Source organism: Drosophila takahashii, chromosome 3L (assembly GCF_030179915.1).
Source record: "Drosophila takahashii strain IR98-3 E-12201 chromosome 3L, DtakHiC1v2, whole genome shotgun sequence".
Taxonomy (NCBI): Eukaryota; Metazoa; Arthropoda; class Insecta; order Diptera; family Drosophilidae; genus Drosophila; species Drosophila takahashii.
The window spans coordinates 22,243,688-22,264,563 of NC_091680.1; the positions used below are offsets into that span (position 1 = coordinate 22,243,688).

General features: G+C 38.2%; 1 protein-coding gene across 4 annotated transcripts; it reads right to left on the minus strand.

Annotated features, from left to right (window-relative positions):
- Positions 1 to 631: 631 nt before the first annotated feature.
- Positions 632 to 20,831, minus strand: LOC108056319 (BCL-6 corepressor-like protein 1). Of its 4 annotated transcripts, none has more exons than XM_070215311.1 (6): positions 20,501 to 20,831; positions 19,469 to 20,024; positions 3,125 to 8,309; positions 2,937 to 3,065; positions 1,778 to 2,409; positions 632 to 1,708 (listed from the first exon to the last, which is right to left on the minus strand). In XM_070215311.1, the coding sequence occupies exons 3-6, from the start codon at positions 8,298 to 8,300 to the stop codon at positions 1,493 to 1,495; spliced, it is 6,153 nt and encodes a 2,050-aa protein (XP_070071412.1). In that variant the 5' UTR covers positions 8,301 to 8,309; positions 19,469 to 20,024; positions 20,501 to 20,831; the 3' UTR covers positions 632 to 1,492. The 4 variants fall into 4 exon arrangements, with proteins under 4 accessions (XP_070071412.1, XP_070071414.1, XP_070071411.1 ...); XM_070215313.1 differs by having other exon boundaries at positions 19,469 to 20,035; XM_070215310.1 differs by having other exon boundaries at positions 19,469 to 20,042.
- Between the last annotated feature and the right edge of the window lie 45 nt (positions 20,832 to 20,876).

Here is a 20,876-nt window from a genome sequence, read left to right on the forward strand (position 1 = left end):
TTTTAGTTTTAGAAATTAGTAAAATAAATATTATTCTTTTTTTTCGTAAAAGCCTTGCCAAAATTCAAATTTAATTTCATTTTAATTTCCATTGTTCAAGCAAATAATTTTCAGATACACTAATAAAAAAAATATACTTTGTAGCTATTATTATTTTTAATGATTAATTAATAACACTATGTAATATTTTTTAACTTACTTTGATGGCTGCTATAAAATCTTATTCGCTTTAAATCGCCCTTTTTTTGATCTATATTACAGGCGAACGGATTAGGTAATTAAAGCATTTTGAAGGTGCTATTTCTTGTCTTTTGATCCCCAAACTATACGATTTTTAGGAATTTACTAAGAAGAAATTAACGAAAGAAGACAATTTCGGGTTCGTTCAGACCGAGACAGACCAAAATAAAAAAGAAAATCATTGGTTTGGTGGCGAAGATTGTCCAAATCCTTAGTTATGGAACAAAAATATTGATTTTACCAAAATTTTTAACTAAGTATCAGACAACCGCATCCGCAAGTGAAGAAAGTGTTTTTTCTATAAGTACTAACTAACTAGCTAAACGTTAGCGAATTTATCAGTTCGTGGGCCCTTTCATATTTTAAAATTGAACAAAAACAAAAAACGCTCTTTTAAATTGCCAAAATTTCACTTTGCATTTATTTTGTTTCTCATTCAGTTTTTTGTTAAATTTCTTTTGTTTTTTTTTTTTGTTGTTTTCTTTTATAGTTGCACAAAACTTACACACGTACATTACATAGAAAATTACAAACCTATCTGAAAATTGATTTACATTATAGTTGGATCATATTGTGTATACATATATTTTATATATATATATTATGTTAATAATTTCATTTAAAAATACATAATACATAAATACGCCTTTGTTGCTGTTTTAATATTATTACAATAATTATTATTTAGTTTATACTTTAGCTAATTTGTTTTGCTTTTTAAAAACCATAGATTACACTTTATCCCTAGATATATCAGTAAGTATATATCGATTTATTAGCTGCTTGGCTGGCATACATTTTCCTTTCGTTTTCCGTCCGCTCAAACCGTCGCTTTCGTTTGTTCTACACTTGAATTGCATTGAATTGCAGCCAATCTCTAAAGATTCCAGATTTTTTCTATTTTCTCTCTCTCTAAAATTTCCATTTCCATTCATTTCCATTATTCTTCGTTTTGAGTGTGTATAGCACCTTTGTATCACTTTGCATTAGCTCTAATTTAATTTCCTTTAAAAAGACTTTATCTTCCAAAGACAAAGACGGGTGAGTAAAAACTAGCTACTAGCTAAAATATACATATATGTATAGTATATAAATCTATAATTATATTCGTACTAATAGTGTTTCCATATTTGTTTGCACTTTACACTCTATTTGCAGTTAGTACTAGGTTCATCTGTTCATCTGTTCATCATTATCTAAGTTGTATCTTTCTGGATCATCATGCCTCGTCCTATCGCTATGTATATCTCGGTTAAAATTTCATTAAAATGGTCTTAACGCCCAACAAGTTCCGCACACTGTCGTTGTATTTGATGAGCACAACCTTCGAGGAGCTGAACATGTTCAGTTTTTCGCCGGCGCACAACAGCTGCAGGCAGGTGGCCCTCTCCAGGAAGTCGTCGATCTTGAACTCCCGGAGCAGGTGCTTCTGGCTGCTGGCCAACGCATTGCTGTTGTTCGGACAGAGCTGTTAAAAAAGAGAATGGGGATTTATTAATATTTAATAATCTTATTTAAAATAGAATATATATCTTACCTTGTTGAGCAACGTATCCTTGGATTTAACTTTAAGTAAATTGCACAAATCGTTGAGTAGTACCCATTTATCACTGCCCTCGTCTTTGAGCAAGTACAGTGGTGGTAAGGGCACATCGGCCTCTTCAAATTCAAAAATATCACCATTCAATTCACTATCCATTGTCTCGATGTCCGTCTGATCGTCGTCTAGCCTACTCATACTAATCCTATCCGTTTCCGTTTCCGCTTCTGCTTCAGCATCCTCCTCCTTTTTCACTTCATTCTTGACATTCACAACGCTTGTTACTAAATTATTTTCAACATTTGCATTTAGCTCGTCGTTGTTCTTATTGTTATTGCTATCCTCGTCGGTTCCTGGTTCCAATTTAACCATCGTTGTTGTCGCTGATCCAGTCTTTGTTGCACTTGTCTCCCCATTCTGCTTGATCGTTTTCACCCTCTCCTGGTCCAAATCCTCTGGCTCCAGTACCTCCTTTTTGGTCGCTAAAAGTCCATTGCTGTTACTGGCGCTGTTGCTCTTGCTCATCCTCTGCTGCTTGGCCTCCTTCCTTTCTCTACGTAGAGCTCTGCTCATATCACAAGCTGTATTCGGTACACTATCGAATATATCATAACCATACTCCTTAGCATCTGCAAGAGATTAAATTATACATAAGTATATAAAACTTCATAAAAAATATATCAGAAAGGCTTTGCTGAGAGGTAAGTGCTTTTTAATTTTGAAATTACAGGTTATTTTTAGTAAAAATTAAGTGTGTAAGAAATTAAATAATAATTTAAATTAAATTTATAATTTTTTTGTAGCATTATGAGTTTTATATTGTCTTTTCCCAAAAAGCTTGAAAATTATATTTATAATTTTTCGATAATTATCGATATTTTCGATATTTCTACAATATCGACACGATAATATCGATATTGTCAAAGGAAAACTCCTTTTAAATTTGGACTGTCGATAGGAAAGTTTTCTATTTAGCATTTGGCATTATAAGTTATATATCAAAAATTGTCCTTTTTTGAAAGCTTGAAAATTATCGATCATTTCGATATTTTCACAATATCGACACGATAATATCGATATTTTCAAAGGAAAACTCCTTTTAAATAACGAAAAGTAGCCAACTGTTGATAGGCAAGTTTCCTACCACCAAACTCACCAAATATCTCCCAAGGCCCGTGGAATCGCATTGGCTTGATGTCAGCGGCGGCACTTTGTGCATCGCTGAGATGAGCGCGCAGAATGCCACGCATCAACTTGCTTGAAGCTAACATTAGCGGGGTTTGACCTGGACAACAAGAACGGGATTAGTATAAACCCTCCAAGGGTAACCGACCAAAAACCAACCTGAGTACGTTGCCAGCAACGGATCGGCGCCATAGGAGAGCAACAGGCGCACCACCTCCTCGTGATCATTTTCGATGGCTCCATGCAATGGCCTTATTCCCGATTGAGCCGCCTCCGAATGATTCGCACCGAATTGCAGCAGAATCCGGGCAATCTCCAGCCATCCCTGGGTGCAGGCCTCGTGCAGGGGAGTATAGCCGGCGTTATCTTTCTGATCGGGGTTCATATTGAGATGATCCAGGCAGTAGACCACCACATCGATTAGACCCTGACGAGCAGCTTTGTGCATGGTGCTCTGACCCACTCCCTTGTTGAGCACCCACTTCTGAATCTCCCGGCAAACATCCATCTCGGTTTTCACCTTCGACGGCAGATGGGAACTACCTGCAATCGTGCTGTCCGTATCATCCAATCGCTCATCCGCCGCACTCTGATTGTGTTCCAATAGATGTTGCGTTAGTTGTGTGGAAGATTGGCTCTGATTTTGGTTGTTACTCTGATTCTGACTCTGATTATTATTATGATTTTGATTTTGGGCTGCGGCTGGTCGCTTCTTCTTTCGTATGTAGTCAAACCCCGAGCTGCCCTTCCGGCAGCGATACTTTCGCTTGTGCGGACACTGGGGAGCCGTGATGAGGGATCTCCTGGCCAGTTTGCTGTCATTCGCACTGGCTATGCTGTTCATTTGCTGCAGGAACTCCTCGTACTTCTGGTAACTAATGGCATCCCCCGCCGACTCCGCTTCTTGTGCACATTCCGGTGGCGCCGATGCCGGACGCTCTGGGCCGACGAAAATCTCACGAATGATCTCCCGATGCTTCTGCAACTTGGTCTCCGTGCGGGTTTTGCTCTGCAGTACTTTGGTATCGAAGATGCTAAAGTGTCGCTTGCTGAGATCATCCAGGGACGGGTTTTCCGTGGTCTCCTGCTGCTGCTGCGGTTGCAGTTCGTACAGTGAAGTTGAGGCAGACGTTTGCGAGGTTTCACTGTGAATCTGAAGATTGGTGGAAGCGGGCGCGGAGACGGAGATTTTCCTTTGACTTCCAGCAGTTGTACTCCCATTCGTAACCCTCAGGTGAAGAACATCGATGATGGATTTCGGTGTGGCGTCCTGTTTACTAGCTGCTTTGGTCTTGGGCCTGCTTCGCTTAAAGCAGGCCAGCTCCTGGCCGAGATCACGACGCTCCAAGTCGGGCAGCGAGGCAGCCACCTTGTTTAGCTTATTTATCGAGATCAGGCGGTGGGGAATTTTCAATGCCAACTTGTAGCGATACTCCTCCAGGTACAATTGTTGCTGCGGCGATGTCTTTGCTGGCTTACTGTTGTTGACCACCTTGCTGCCTTTTAGCTTGGAATTTCTACCATTTAGTGGTCCCAAATCTGAGTTTAAACCGCGTTTATTTCTCAAACGCGTGACCATCATCTCCTTTTTGCTGTCCACCACTTTGCGGACATACTTCCGCTTAATTTTGGTGGTGGAGTTCCTGATAATCTTGTCATTGCGAAGGACTTTACTATTGGCCAACTGGAGTTCGAGTTCCTTGCGATGCTTGGAGCGGGTCATGGTGTTCAGCTTGTGGGCAATGCGTTTCTTGAGCGTGGTTCCCGGACGCCTGCCCACTCGCTTCTCGGGCTCCTCCTCCTCCTCCTGATCCTCCTCGTCTTCGTCCTCCTCTTCCTCTTCGGGACTTTCCGAGGAGCTGCTCTCCTGATTTTCAACCTCAACCTTGGCTTTATTTTGGCTGGTTTTGTTTGCCTTGTTATCTAGAGTCTTAACCTCCTTTTTCACTTCCTTTTCCTTTTTATTAGAGATAGACTGCTGTGCCTTCGCCTTACTTTCCTCGCTGGAGGTCTGACTGCTCTGATTAACCTTCTCCTGCTCCTCATCGCTGCTCTGCTGCAGACTGGCCGCAGCATCCGGAGATCTCTGCCTGGTTCTTCCCTTTCGCATGATCGGTTTCTTCTGCCGCGCTGAGTTCCGCTTGTGCAGCTCCGTGGTGTCGCTCTCCGATGAGCTACTTTGCCCTTGTTTAGGCGCCAAACGGGCTGCAATTCGTTGCTCCTGCTGCTGGCGCTTCTTCTCCCTCTCCACTTTGCTGAGCTTCTTTTGGCCACTGCCATTGCCCAAAGACGACGAGATTCCGTTGGTGGTTGTGGTTAATTGAGTGGTGGCCGATTCGGCATCTCCTCCAGTGGGTAAAACTGCCGCCGCCAAAGGTTGCCTCTTGAGAATGCGAGCCACGGGCAGATCGTCTTCACTCAGCTCTAGTTTGATTCCAGTGCTGACAGGTAACGGAGGTACTTTGCTTAGTAGCTGCTCGACGAGATTATTGCAGGTGCTGCCCCAGTCCATCAGGTTGCCCAAACTGAGTTCCTCCTCGAGACCCAAATCCTCTGCCTTTGGTGGCGCTGGTTCCAGCTTGATTTGTATGTGATTGGTCACCTGGTTGGGTGGCGTCCTGGGCGGTGAAATTGTGCTCGTGGCATTCGTGGTGGAGGTGACCAGCACAGGTGGCGTAAATGTGAAGCCCTTGAGCTCCGCTTTCGTGCGTATCCGGGGCTCCATTTTGGGTACTGGATTGCCGGAGGAAGTGGAGGATTCTGGTGTGCTTACGGGTTGCATTTCCCTTTCCCGCTTGGCGGCCAGCGCCTGTTCATTGACAGCAATCACAGGCACTGGAGCCACCACCACCACGGATGTGGGAGCAGCTACCGGAAGTAGAGTAGATCCTGATCCTGAGGACTCCGCATCCAATCTCGCCTGCTTGGCCGCCGCCTGATTGTATTCCTGCAAATGCCGCTTTCTGCCTAAATAGTTCGGATTGCTGCTATTGTGGGGACTTGGCGATGGAGTGGGCATTAGTTCCGGTGGCTTGTTGACCTGCACAATACTCGTCTCCGGCGGCAACTGCTGCTGTCGCTTGGCGAACGGATTGGTTTCCAGCACACTGGGACGCATCTGCTGGAGGGTTTTAATCACCAACGCCGGTGCAGCCGTGGGAATTGGAGGAACTGGAGCTGCGGGTGGAGGAGGAGGAGCCTGGCGTATCACAGGTGTTGGCGCCGGACTCGTTGGTGCTCCTCCTCCTGCTCCTCTGGTAGCCGCTGAGAAATTGGGTGTGATGTCGAACCTAGGCAATCCCAAACCGCTTGGTAGCTTGTAATCCGCGCTGGGTCGCTGGTACTTGTACTCCGTCGAATCCGCCGTCTGCTTGACCGTTCGCATGGATAAATCCAGTGGCGAATGAATCGCAGGAGGCGGAGGATGAGATGGAGTTGCTAGGGGAGCGGGTGCAGCAACCTTACTCCTCGCTGGCGGCTCCATATTAAGCGTCTTCTTGATGATCTGCAGATTAAGTTCTTGCTCGCTAGCCGTATTTCTTTTCAGCATATCATTGATTAGAGCACGATAGTTGGGTTTGGTTGCAGTTGGTGGTTTCTTGGCGGGATTGGCATGACTCGGGGTTTGACTCCCTGGCTGATAGCAAATATCTGGTCCATGGGGATAAACCTGCAGCGTGGAGTAGTTGGCGTTGCTAGAGGATGAGGCGGGTTGCTGACTGTTGTTGTTGCTAAGAGGCGCAGGAGGAGCAGGTTGTGCGGCACTTATGGCCGTTCCAGTAGCCATGATTCCCATTCCCGGTGCTCCGGCAGGCGGTGGTCCAGGTGTCGGAGAAGCCACTGCTCCCGCCGCTGGCGAGGGAGTTCCCTGATGGTAGTAACTTGAATAGGGCGTTGTTCCCACTCCCCCGGCATGTTGTTGCTGCAACAGCTTTCCGTATTTTGTTGGATATCCATGTGGCGCCGGAACAGTGGCCATGGCTGGCGAGGAATCCCTGCTTTCCCTGCTCTCTGCGTTGTAGGGATTGTGATATAACGAAGATCTAGTTAGCGCATGTTCCGCTTCCATTTTCACATAACTCGAGGTGTCAGTTTGCGGAGGAGCTGCTTTCGTGTTCTTCACCGGAGTCTGCTGGCTGTAGCTGTAACCAGTGCGTCCATAGGCTGCTCCACTGGCTGCTCCTCCCCTGGGATACTCCAAACTCGGTCCCGGTGTTTCCCTCACGTACTTCTCAATCGCATTATGCACGGTCGTTTGGAACTTTTCCGTACTAAATGTGGGCATGGGAATATACAGGCTCTGGTGATGCGTTGATGTGGACGATGTGGGCGTGGCTCCGGCACTTCTCTGCTCCGGCGGAGTCTCATAGTGCGGCGGACACTTCCTCCCATAATTAGGACTCGGCTGCTGGTGCTCGTTACTAGGATTACTTGGATTGACCACATGTTCGAGTTCAAAGTGGCGGACGGATGACGAACTGGAGGTGGGTGGCGGTTGCGGCTGCGAGGAGCTGGCTGGTGGTGCATAGCTGACCACCTTGGAGGCGGCAGGCACCGTGGAGTACTTGATATCCTCGCTATAATATCGCTGACTGTTTGGCGGGGGTCCTTGAATGGGAGCTCTCGATGATCCCGTAACTGGTGCTCCTGGTTTCGCATAGGAATACCTGGACGGCTGCTGATGATGCATCTGCTCATCTGGTGGCGGCCAATAGGCAGTGCTACCGCTTGCATAGAGGCCAGGATTCCCATGCTGTCGTAGTCCGGGCGCCGAAGCTGGAGCCGGAACAGCTTGGCTCTTGTAGCTCCAACTGGGATGCGGCGGATCGGGCACCTTCTTCATCGCCAAATTCTGGTTCGAGGTGTAGTATTGCATATGGGGATCGCCACTGCCACTGGGAGCAGAGGCACCTGGCTGACTACTTCTGCTCATGTACATCGCCTGCCGGGATCGCTGCTGATCCTCGGCCAGGGATGCTGCCGTGTGATGCGGAGGCGGAGGATGGTGATTGCCATAGCTGGCGGCGGAGGAGGAGGAGGAACTGCCCACCGTTGTGGAGCTCGTGGGATGGTGGTGCAGCTGCTGCTGATAGTGAAGTGGATGCTGCTGTTGGTGCATCTGCTGCGGTGGTGGCTGTTGTTGCTGCTGCTGCTGCTGCTGAGGAGGCGCTGGCGGTGGGTGATGCTGGTGGATCGGTTGCTGTGGGTGGTGCTGCTGTGGGTGATGCGGCTGCTGGTGATGCGGCTGCTGGTGATGTGGATGCGTTGGGTGGTGCTGCATCGACGGATGCGGCTGATGATGTGTCTGATATTCGTGATGTCTGTTGGGTTCCATGGTGGAGGTCTGAAATAACAAATAATATTGTTATAAAATTTGTTAATCGCCATTTGGTTATGTTTTCATGTTATTTGTTCCTATTTGTATTATACATTTTATAGCCATTAAATTGACTGATCAATGTATTAAATTCTATGTGTTATACTAAAAAAAAAAATAATAAACCTAAAACTTTAAAGAATACTTAAGATCGATTAGTACAACAAATTCGTTCTTTAAGCTTCGAGAGTGAATGAAACTTTAAAGGCCGTTTTCTAGTCCGCAAGTTTCATTTAGAGTAGGGATAAAACCTTGAAAACTATGGGAATTCAGAATTTAAAGCCTAACATACGGTTCCCAATTTAGCTTACTCCATTTCAAAAACATTAAGAGAAGATTTAAACAAGTACATATATTTTCAGGAAATATGCCAAAGTCAAAGTTTAATCTTCTTGACATTTTTTTCCGCCATTTTGCACAGTATTTATTACGGCTCTTAAAAGTTGAAGTCGACAAGATACTCATTCTAATATGAACAAATTCCACGGCACGATGATGAAATTGCTAAAAACAAATAAACTTAAAAATTCCGTTTGCCTTTTACAAAATAATTCGTGGGAGAAAGAGGGAGATAACACGAGGGGCAGGCTGAGTGGGTGAGAGGGAAATGCAAACAGTTCAACGACTTTCTAAAGAACGTGCACGAAAATAAACTGACTTTCCAATGAACCGAGCACAGCACAAAATGCCCCAAAATGATTCACTTATGGCGAAACTAAGAGAAATTGGACACAAATTTGGATTGAGTCAAAAATGTTAAACCACAAAAAATGCTTAGCGTTTTGGGGCTAAGTTATATCTGAAGCTTCAAAGTATTTAATACAAAGAACATTATATTTTCTATAAGACTTCTATTAGCAAAATAAATTCTACGGAATTAGTTGTGAGTTGTAATATTTTTTAGCAATATTTTTAGCAAATTAACAAAAAGCGTATAACTTTTAGTTATATTTTTTCACCATAATGTAGGTAGAACTTAATGAATTATGATTTAAAGTTGTCTTGCGAATAATTAAAAGTTGCTGCAAGCTATAAAAAAAAATCGAAGATAAGACTTCTCAAGTTCTCTTGCAGTTCGCCGGCTCGTGTTCAGGGCGGAATTTCAAATTTCAACCATATGCTATAGAGATAAGACCGCCAGTGGATCTACCCCTCCGAGTTCATTCGCGTTTCGGTTTTTTTTGTGGAATGAAAACAGTTCGCAGAGCAGAATATTTCAATATTTCTCGACCCGATGCACTCAATTCTTTTCAGACACCTTCAACGTGTTATCAATTCTGGGGGATTACTAACGGACTGACCGACCCCAAACTAGCACTACACTCACGTGTTGCCTGATTAACAAGTACATAAACAAATAGAGAGATAATGGGTAGAACAACCATTTATAAAAAATTATGACAGAGATAAAAACATTAGCGTGAATAAGCGAAAAGCCACAGCTCTGGGCGAAAGGCCGCAGCAATCACATCTATTATAAGCAAAAACAAATACTAAAATAAAAATCAAAATAAAAATAGAAGAAAACAAACAGTTAAAAGAGACAAAACAAGAAATCTCTTTCGATTTGCGCACAAAAAGCTGACGGAGCCCGTCAAATATTATTTAACGAAATTAGTTTCTGTTGTTGTGTTGTGGGCGTGTTCGACATTGTTAATTGTCATTTTCTATATGTAGTGAATACCTTACAAATTCGTGTGTTCGTCTGTATCTATTCAAGTTGGCCAGACCTGTTAATTTGTTTAGGGCAGCATAAACTAAAGCTATAAATAACCGAATGGCATATTTTAAACGATTCTAAAATGGTGCAAAAATAATCTATGACTTTTGTTTTGAAATAACAGTTTTTATCATTCTTTTTAGCTCATAAACAAGAATGAAAAATATATAAACTGCATGTTTAAATCATTTGCTTTAAATAAGTCAATTCTTATCAGAATTCCAATAGGAATTTTCATTCAATTGAACAATTGTAATTGTAAACAATTGTAAAGGTAGGATAATGCATTCAAGGTCAAAAAATCCAAGCAAAATATAGAGGACTATAAAGAAATAATGTTAAGAATTAAAAACGATCCTGGCACTAATAAATATAAAAGGAAAGAATTCAAGCTAAAGAAAACCTCATTTCAAATGATAAAAGAAATGGAGCAATGTATAGGGTTTTTAAATCTAATATGGGACGTTCCATATCAACCCGGCCACCCCCTTTTTTGATTTTTTTTGTATGTGGACAGTAACACATTGATTGCAAAGCCCCTTGCTTCCAATATTTTACCTCATACCCATTTTTTCAATGTTACCACTCTTTCGCCGTATATTCGCGCTGAAAAGAAAACACAAAATCATTTTTAACCTGCGAACGAAAGGCACAATCGGCATAGTTCAAAAGCAGAAAAATCTGTCTTTCGATGGCCGATTACGAGAAAAATAATGAAATCCGTTAAAACTCGGGGCTTTTGAGAAAAATATAATGGTATTTTTGCAGACTGGCCCTTTGGACGAAATCCTACTTTTAGACTTTAAAAACGCTATCGCTTGGTCATCTACGGTCCAATAAAATCTATTTTTTTTCTCGTAATCGGCTATGGAAAGACATATTTTTCTGCTTTTGAACTATGCCAATTGTTTCTTCCGTTCGCAGGATAAAAATGATTTTGTGTTTTCTTTTCAACGCGATTATACGGCGAAAGAGTGGTAACATTGAAAAAATGGGTATGAGGTAAAATATTGGAAGCAAGGGGCTTTGGAATCAATGTGGTACTGTCCACATAGAAAATTGAAAAAAAAGGGGGGTGGCCGGGTTGATATGGAACGTCCCATATTTTAATTCAATGTCGCATACAACAACAGGGAAATTATTGAAATTGAGTTTAGCATCAATTTTATAGCTTTAATACATAAAAGTGCCAATTTAGCCTGCACAAAAATATATTTAACTAATTTCTTTGTTATTAATCATTTGGGATCTCTTAACTCTTACAAATTAACCCCTTTTTGAAGGCCAAGTAATTTGATTAAAAAAGTTCCTTTCGATTTCCTCAAGTGAATGAACTTGGTGGCTCATTAAAAAAGCCACAATCTATCCTAATCAACTATCAAGCTTTCCCCTTCGTGTTTAGGCAAACATTTTTTTTGCGTTTTCTCTTATCTTTTCACTCTCTGCTGTTTATTTTCCTTTAGCTTTTGTTTTGAGTACATATTTGCAATTCAAAATTTAAATTTTTACAGTTGCCGACGACGGGTTGTGTTTGAAAATAAAAAAGGTACAAAAATAAAAGCGAAGAGGCAGTGAAAAATTCCCTCAGCTTGGCCTTGGCTTAAAACAAACAAAAATTGGCAGCAACAACAATTCGGGTTTGGAGTGTTGGAAAGAGACAGTGCAGAGACAGACAAAAAACAAGTCAACACAACAATAGCAAACATTGAGGCTTGTTTTGTTGTTAGCTCTTTTTTTTTTAGCATTTTAATTTGGCATTTGTTGAGCCTGTTGCCGTCGGAATTTGGTTTTAGTATTGGTATTGGATTTGCTGCAGCTGTATTGTAGATGTTTTAATGCCTCTGTTTTATTGTTGTTATTGTTGTTGCCTACGCCGCGCGCTTTGTTTTATAATTTCACATTTCGCAAAAGTTCGTTGTGCTCTTACGTCGGCTTCTCTTTTTCTCGTTCACATTTAGCGTTTTTCATTTCGTTTGAGTGGGGCACACATGTGTCTGTGCTTTTGTTCAGCTGTGTGCACTGCCGCTCGGTGTATTTATATCATTTGCAATAACAAAATAAAAATGCGTCACAAATTTATTTGCACTTTTTCCGTCGCTTATTCGTATCAGACCCTCACGAACGCCCCATACATATAGAAAGCATTATAGCCTTGACCTCTACAATCTACAAACTGTGGCCACGGGCTAACGTTCTCCCCGAATTTATTCCTTTTTTCACTTTATTATGCATCTGTATGTATATAATTTATTCGATTTTGCCAGCCAACTTAATTGAAACTTTGTACTGGGGCGTAAATTTGGGATAGCAAACATGCAAATCTGTCCAAAATGTCGTGAGAATTGGCTTAAGATTTATAGATAATTATTTGGAAAGGCTCATTCCTTTGGTTAATAACCTCTTAAGGTACTTAGGTACCTAACCTCTAAAGGAACTGTAAATATGTTTTCCTTTTTTTAAGTAAATAAATTAATTTGTGTACCCGAAACATTTCTTTATACTCGCGATAAAGTTTAGATAGATTTAATCTACTTTTTATGGCTTGTACATTTTTGTGTTTATAATATTTTTAGACAATGCACCACATTAAAATTATTTACTTACTTATAGTGACATATTGGTTAATTCTTTGAAAACATTTAATTTATTTGAAATGGTTTGGTTGGCTGAAAAAAATATAAACTTCTAAATTGGAATGAAATGCATGATGATGATGAATGCATGAAAATAATTTTCCACGAAATTGTGAAACCAATTCTTATCAGGAATGTACATATGTACACATTTTAAAGTGGTATTTTCAGTGAATACATATTTTCTGCTCCATCAAACGAAAGTTTGATAAGCTCACAGACCTAGTGAAGTTATTCGTATTAAGTATTTCGTATGTAGTGGCAGCAGTGGCGTAGCCATTATTTTAGATTTAGGGGGTTTTCAGTACAAATTTTTTTTGTAGCATACATCTGATTTTTCGTTTATCACCCAAAACCCCCATGCTTTAGCCCCTAAAAATAATATAAAACAAGACCATTTCAGCATCACTTGCTACTTTTAGTAGAACCAACTTAGGCCCGTGCCATAATATTGTGATTAAATCTTTCCTGAATTTTATTTACTATGCAGATAACATTGAATTGTTAAAAATTTACCACTTCTGGTTCATAAAAGAAGCACAAAAAAAGTCTGCCAAGTTCAAAAAAATTCATAAAAATTATTTATTCAATCATTCAATTCGAAATGAATTAGAAAAACATTCAATTTATTTCACATAGAATTGAATTAAACAAATCAAAAATTTCATGGCATACTAGGATAAAACCAAAAATGAATGATTCATGAAGGGCTCTAATGTGTATATGCTTAACTCTCTGGTTAAACGGGGACAACAATTAAATATTGGTAGTGTATAACTAATATTTTTTCAATAAAAATTATATTTTTACAAAACGTATTCTAACCAGAAGAGTATTTGTTAAGCAAAAAAATAATACAGACAAAATACAATAATATAAATAAAAAAAAAGACCTTAAAAATGTAAAAATTGGGCAAATTTGAGGGGGTGTTACTGCCATACGGGTACTTGGTTGTTTTGCTGTCATTTTCTTGATGTAACACAGTGCTATCAATGCTTGTCAATTTAAAATAAATAAAACCCTGAACCATAGCATTTAGATTGATTTATAAATAATACAGTATACACACGATACAATAAACAAAAAAAAATTATTATGTCTTCATAACATATAAAGTATTTACTGTGGCATCCAAAGGTTTTATAAGATGAGATCTCACCGTGAATACCGTAAAAACGTTTTGTTTGAAATGTATTTGCATATAAAGATGAAAAGTTGAGGCGTTGAGATACTTTTGTGTAAGCTGAAAGAGAATGAAAACGAGTGCCAAAAATCGAGCAGATGATCGTCGAAATAATTATGATAATGATGACAGAGAACGAACCCATGATCATTGAGATTTTTTCTCCTCGCTGTTATTGTTGTTGTTTTTGTTGTTGTACGCCTTTGGGGGCCAACAACGCACACATAAATTAGTGAGTGAATCGTTGTTGTATCTGTATCTGTTTGTGTACTCTTTTTTTGTTGTATCTGTATCTCTGAGTGCGCTTGTATCTGTATCTATAGAATTTATGTCGCCGCCGCAAAAAATGTTGTAATACACATAAAACTCGGGGCGAAACAAGGACGGAGCGAAGCCGTTGACGTGGCGCTATCTCTATCGCACATTCGCTGTTTGCATTAAGATGATGACAAAATCAAATAAACAGAAGCTAAAGAAACAACAGCAAGAACAACAACAACAAAACAACAAGTAAGCGGGACAATTTAAGATAACAACAATGTCAACGACTGCCGCCCTCTCTTTCCCACCCCACTGCGCTTCCCCTCTCTCTTTCTAATGTGCACACGTTTTTTTTTCGCGCTCTCTCTTTCTCATTGAACAACAACAAATAAGAAAAAGAAGAAGAATAACAACAACAACATCCAGCAGTTGTCGTGCTTCCCTTGTTGTTTTTGTTAATTTCATTTCAATTTATTAGCATTTTATTTGCAATTGTTGTTACGTTTTCATTGCCGCAAGTTTCGTTTCATTTTGTTGTAGTAAACGTATATATGTATGTACATGTTTTTTTTCATCGTCTCTGTAATTGTTTTATTGTTGCTGGCACTTTTTCATTGCTTTTTGAAGTCAATTTGTCATACAATGATTTAATTGTTTGAAATTATGAGTTTGTGAAATACCTATGTACAAGAGGAAGCGGAAAAGCGAAACCGACAAGGGAAATTAAGATATAGAGGTAATGGGTTAGAGAAACTTTAAAATTTTTAAGATATGCTTGGTGGAAAGATCAAAAAAGAAGAAACTTTCCGAACACAATACAAATATACTTAAATAAAAATTAAAAATGGTTTCTAAACTTGCCCCATATCTTAAAAAAAATACAATTTAAAAATAATTTAAAATATATTATTAAAATATATATTTTGAACTAAAATTTGGGGAAACTTGTATCATTTTAAACTATTTTAAAACCCTACTTTGAATTGTACATGCGAATGAGAAAATGGGCCTAATTATAAGTACATATGATACATATCATAAAAATGTGACTCAAAATAAATTTTAAATATGCACATAGTCATTCTCCGCTTGCACTCAGATCTACATCTAAGAATGGCTACGTACATATAAACATTTCTGACTAATAAATTACGACTAAAAATATTTTTGAGTCATCAATATTAGAGTGGTTGTTATAATTAAAATTTTTATTAAAATAACGAAGCATTTTTGCTTAGAAGAACGTAAAATAATCGTTAAAAAGTTTAAGTCTAAGACCTTGGAATATGTTGGCTAAAAATCGTCTCGAGTATCTGAAAAATAAAAAAGGTAATTTTCTATGAACTTTTAAAATATGAAAAGCCCTGTGACTTTAATGACCGCGAAACACAAAAATGTACCTATAATTCAGCATTAAATTGCACATATTTATTCAAATAAAACGTATAATTTAACCCAAATTTCACACCTAGTACCGTTCCAATTTTCTCATTCCAATTCGATTCAATTTATAAGGTAACAAACGCCATTATATGAAATTAGATCACGCTAAACGAGTGACACAAATTCCATTTGCATTGCATAGCTCACTCGCATGTGTTCTGATTATTGTCATTAGTGTTACTTCAGTTCCGTTCTGCTTTCTACTTAACAAACTAATCAGGAAAATTATGAAATTGCATGGGAAAGGCAACAAGCGGTGAAGAAAAATTAAATGATATCAGAGGCAATGGATGGGTTTTGAGTGACACACAAACGGATTTGGCTCAGGAAATCAGTTCAGATTTTCAAAATTAATATTTTGACAAATTATGACAATATCTTTAAGGTTCTTTGGTAATTTTTTGGAGCGATGCTTAAAAGTACAATGAACTTATTAGGAAACACGCTTTTAAAAAAGTCTCCTTAACTAACTATAATTCAAAATTCGATTTATGCAGTCTTAAAGGAATATATTTTTGAGGCATTCCATTGAAATCTTTAAACATAAAATGCAGCGTTGGTAAATAAGCCTGATTGATTTTCATTAATCCAAGTTAATATTTAAAGTATTTAATTTATTTTATGCATAATGTTTGTTAAAAGGTAATAAAAAGAAATATATTGAATAAATAAGCATTCATAAACTTGTTTAAATTTATTATATTTATTATATTTATTATATTTATTTATTTTAATAATTCCAATTTAAATACTTCATTAAAAGGGTTCGTTTACCTTTAATTATTGTTTGTTTTCATATCTCATTCATTCAACTTTGTAAACCGAGTTTTGTAATTTCAAAATTCATTTCACACTTCAACAGGTGTCAAATTGTACAGAACACAATGTAATCCCAACAAAATGGGAACAACAAGTTTGACAGGCAATTTGAGACTTTAACAGAAAGTGGACAAGTTGGAGAACCCAAAAAGTGAATAAAAATATTTTCCCGTTGAGTCACACAATTGTTTGTGAAATGATATTGCAAACGTAAAATCTGAATATGACAGCGAAATGGGGGAAGTTTTAGTATATTTTTCTATTTATTTTCCAATTTTGTCTAGTCAGCAAATGAGTTGGTAAATTGTTAGATATGTGTGTGTGTGTATCTACACGCTCACTAAAAATAAACCAAGTAAACAAAAGCTGGCAAAAAGGGCACACAAAGTAAATTTATAGTTGCTTAAAAAAAAAAGTACACAAAAAAGCGAAGGGAAACTGTGTGGAAAAACATTTCTGAGGGGGAGGTGTAGCCATGTGATAGGTGAAATGAAGCAGCAAATAGAAGGGGTTTCAACTTGAATTTATGAGCACTTCCATAGCTCCCACAAAGTTTTCAGACCAAAGTTCAAAATGATGGGAGTTTAAAGGCGAAAAAGTTCTTATCTCAGTAAATTTCGTTAAGCCGATGAAGCTAACCATAAAATATCCAGAGTCTTGGTGAATTTTATTGACGAAGGCTGCGTGACTGAAGCTGATTTATATTCAAAACACGTTTTAAACTTGCTTGACTTTTTTATGCACAAGGAATTCATTCACATTATTTCTATTTATAGCAAATATATAATTGTATTTTTAAATTTATTGACAAGTAATTGTAATATAATCCGAAAAGGCGAGTTGGCAGAAATTTTATACCTTCTTAAGTTTTTAATTTCATGCAATAATGAAATTACTTGATAGGCTATCAGAGAGATAAGGTCGAAAGTACCAAGATAGTTGACTTTTGTTCTCTTCTTTTAAGTACTTAAGTACTTGAGAGGAACATTAAAAACTCTTTTTTGATACATAGTCGAAAAATTACATACATTACATTACGTTTATAGACTCGATTAATAAAGTATTATTACAAGAGAACGTTGTTTACTCAGCAACGAAGGTGGCAACATTTTTCTCGCAAGTGCCATCCGCTCATAACCATTCCCATCCGATCCAGTCAACTTCCACACGAGATACAAAAAAGCCAACAGATATTTCTTCAAAGTTAACGTTATTCATCAGAGCCAACTTACACACACACACACTATAATCTTGGCTTGTTCTGTTTTCGGTTTTCTCTGTTTGTTTCGAAACAAACCGGTTAAACGCTTTTTGCTTTTAGCAAAAAGCAGCAACGAGGGAAAAGAACAGCACATAAAACAGAAACCGTTTAAGCGTACAATAGGCGTAGATAGGTAAAGTATAGAGGGGCAAACAGGGGGCGGGAATAAGGGGCGGGTCAGATTGACTACAACTAATTATAAACCTTAACGAATCGCGCACAGCTGTACAGAGCAAACAGTTTAAGTCGCTCGATTCTCGGTTTTCTATTTCCATTTGAAACCATTTATCAACAAATCGAATAATGGTCGGTCAAACATTGTAAGCACTTTTATTGTTTTTGGTTCGTTATCATTTTCAGTAAACGTTGTCGACCTATTTCGTTTCAGATTAGCCAAAAAATGAGGAAACCCATGAGCATACCATCGTAACATGATAAATATTACTTTGTACTATCTACCCACAAACGAAAATCGAGGTAAAAGACTTTTGGAACGATAATAATAAATACAAGGTTGAAATGAAAAGGAAAAAAATGTTTTAAATAATGTCGAGTGTTAAAATTAAATCAATACTTCCTTAATAAGTTATTAAGCTAATAGATTCAACCAATTTTTAGCTTATAAGTTAGTATGTTGATAAAATGATAAATAACATTATATTTTATTATAATTTACAAAACACAATTATGTAATGCGACTGCGAATGTAAATGTTTGTTTAGCTTTCTTATTTTTCCACGTTTGCTTTGGGTAATTAATGAATCAGTTCGACTATTTCCAAGAGAAAAATAAATAAAACATATATATTTGCTCTAGTATCGGTTTACAAGCTGATAACAAACTAGAGCAGAGAAACGTGACTTGAAGCGGCCAGTAAATCCATAAAACTGAGGCTATTCCAACTATTTGATCAAGCTATGCAAACATAGGCATTGGGAATGCACGATGCATCTGAGTTTCTAAATATAAAATTCCGTAGAATGTTAAGGTCATTAAACATCCCAATGATAAAACGTACACGTGTCGTGTATTCATGACAACCAGTTATTCATGTTAATAATTCAAGAAACAATTATCTTTTAACTATTTAGAAAAAGAACATTATTGAAAAAATAATAACTTGAAATTTAACTTTCATAACTTGGACATCCACAACGGGGTTACATCAATCCTATAACTTGAGCTCTACAGTTGTGGAGAAATTATGGTAAACCCGCATAACTTTAAATTTTATTTTACCAATTAACTGTTATTTTTAGAAAAACTTTTATTTTGATCTTGTTTCTAAAAATGTATTTGTTTTTTAACAAACTACATATAATTGATGTAAACTTTATGAAACAATCTGAGCCGATTCCGCTTTGTTCACACTTTATTTAAGATATGTTTGTATGTAAGTTCTTCAAGAGAACAAATATTAGAATTCCATTCTAAAATCTCACATAATCGCGTTCATTGAGCAGTAGCTTTTACCGTTAATTAGATGGCGATTAGACCTACAAACGCCGAAATTCTTTGACGAGCGTGAGAAGCTTTAAAGAAGAGCTTTGTGCAGGGAAAATGAAGAAATGAAAGAAGAGAAGACCGAGCAGCTGTTATCAAGAAAGTAACTGTAAATAAGCCACCTGTAGACATTTCGCATGCTCCCAAAAAAGTGAAGCAACATGCTACTGCTATCTCTGTCTCTCATTTTAACGCTTTTTTTTTGGTTATGCCAACACTTACGAGCATAAGACATAGCAACAGCTTAATTAAAGCACGCACTTTTGAGAAAAACCCATCGAAATATCCGTTTTTTTACTCACCTTGAGATATTTCAATATTTCGCTTTAGTTTCTCCTCTTTGTTGTGGCCCTTAATCCCGTTTACGGTTATATATTTATTGTAAACCGACTGTTGTTGTAATTCCTTGCAGCATTGCTTTTCACTTTACTTCACACACACACATGCAGAGATAGAAATGGGGAGACGATACACGTACAAAATTTCTCGTGCAGCAACTTTTTCTCTCTTTGCTTTCTTTCTTTTGCTTTATCTTTTTTTTATTTTGTGTAAACCAGTATTTTGTGCCTTCTTTCACTTGTATGCTTTTTGTTGTTGCTGTTGTTTTTTTTATTCAAGAAATTGTTGAATAACGGTTTCTGTTAGCCGCTACGCTCTTGTGTTTGTTGTTGTTGCTGTCTTGAATTTCACTTTGCTTTCGCGTTTCACGCATTGCTGCTGCTTCTTCTTCTTTGTCGCTGTCGTGTTGCTCCTTATATTTGTATTTTACATCTTTTTTTTAGCCGTGGGAAACCTGTCCAGCAGCCTTAAAGCCGCTGTTTTTGTTGCTTTTCGTTTTTCGGCTACACATTTTCACTGCTAAAAATCCACTTGAGACTTTTATTTCATAATTTATTTACTTTTGGGTAGATATTTATAAAGATAAAAGCAAGCAAACAGCGCAGCAAAAATTCCAAATAAATAAAATTATTGTTGTTGCTCAACGTTCATTGCCACACACACACACACAGGCGTACAAACACAAGCAGACAACGAGTCAGACACTCACACAGCCGTATGTACATATATAATTTTTTTGGGGCAGCGTTTTTTGTTGTTTCAAGGCAACTTCATTTCTTGACTCTTTTTTCCTCCCCCGCAGGGAAACAAAGAAAATTTCACTTGTCTCGCACACACACAGCGCCAGGCGCACACACAGACACTGGCCTTTTCCCAAAGGAAATATAATTTAAAACATTTATTGACACAATTACAAGGTTTTTGCTTCTTTCGCTCGCCGTTGTTGTTGTTGTTGCCGCTTGCTTGCTTTTTTCTTGCTGTTGTTGTTGGCCTACTTTGTGTGCTGTTGTTGTTGTGTTTTTTCTCTCTTCTTTTTTTGTTGCTCCAACTTCTCTCCTTTGCTTGAAAAAATTTCACACGCGCCGTTTCTTTTTTTATGTCTCTTTCTTTACGTAAATTAGATTGCCATTTGAAGTTATCTTTCGGGGGATTGCACTTGGTATTTAGCTATATTATACATATATGTGTTGCACTACATTATATTTATAAACATGTGTATATGTTTAAAATTTTAGTTGTATTTTATAAAAAGAAAATCAGGCGAGACGACGAACATACGAACAGAAGAAGAAGACATCCAATAGTGCTGCCAACTCGTTATGAACAATGAATTAGTATGAATTAGAGGTGCAGAAACATCGATGTTTTTCC

What these genes read in the sequence shown, in the direction of transcription:
- LOC108056319 (XM_070215311.1), bottom strand. Translation starts at nt 8,300, where the DNA reads ATGGAACCCAACAGACATCACGAATATCAGACACATCATCAGCCGCAT. An exon ending in CGGGCCTTGGGAGATATTTG is followed by an intron (nt 2,410 to 2,936) that starts GTGAGTTTGGTG and finishes AATCTCTTGCAG; the next exon opens with ATGCTAAGGAGTATGGTTAT. An exon ending in AGGATACGTTGCTCAACAAG is followed by an intron (nt 1,709 to 1,777) that starts GTAAGATATATA and finishes CTTTTTTAACAG; the next exon opens with CTCTGTCCGAACAACAGCAA.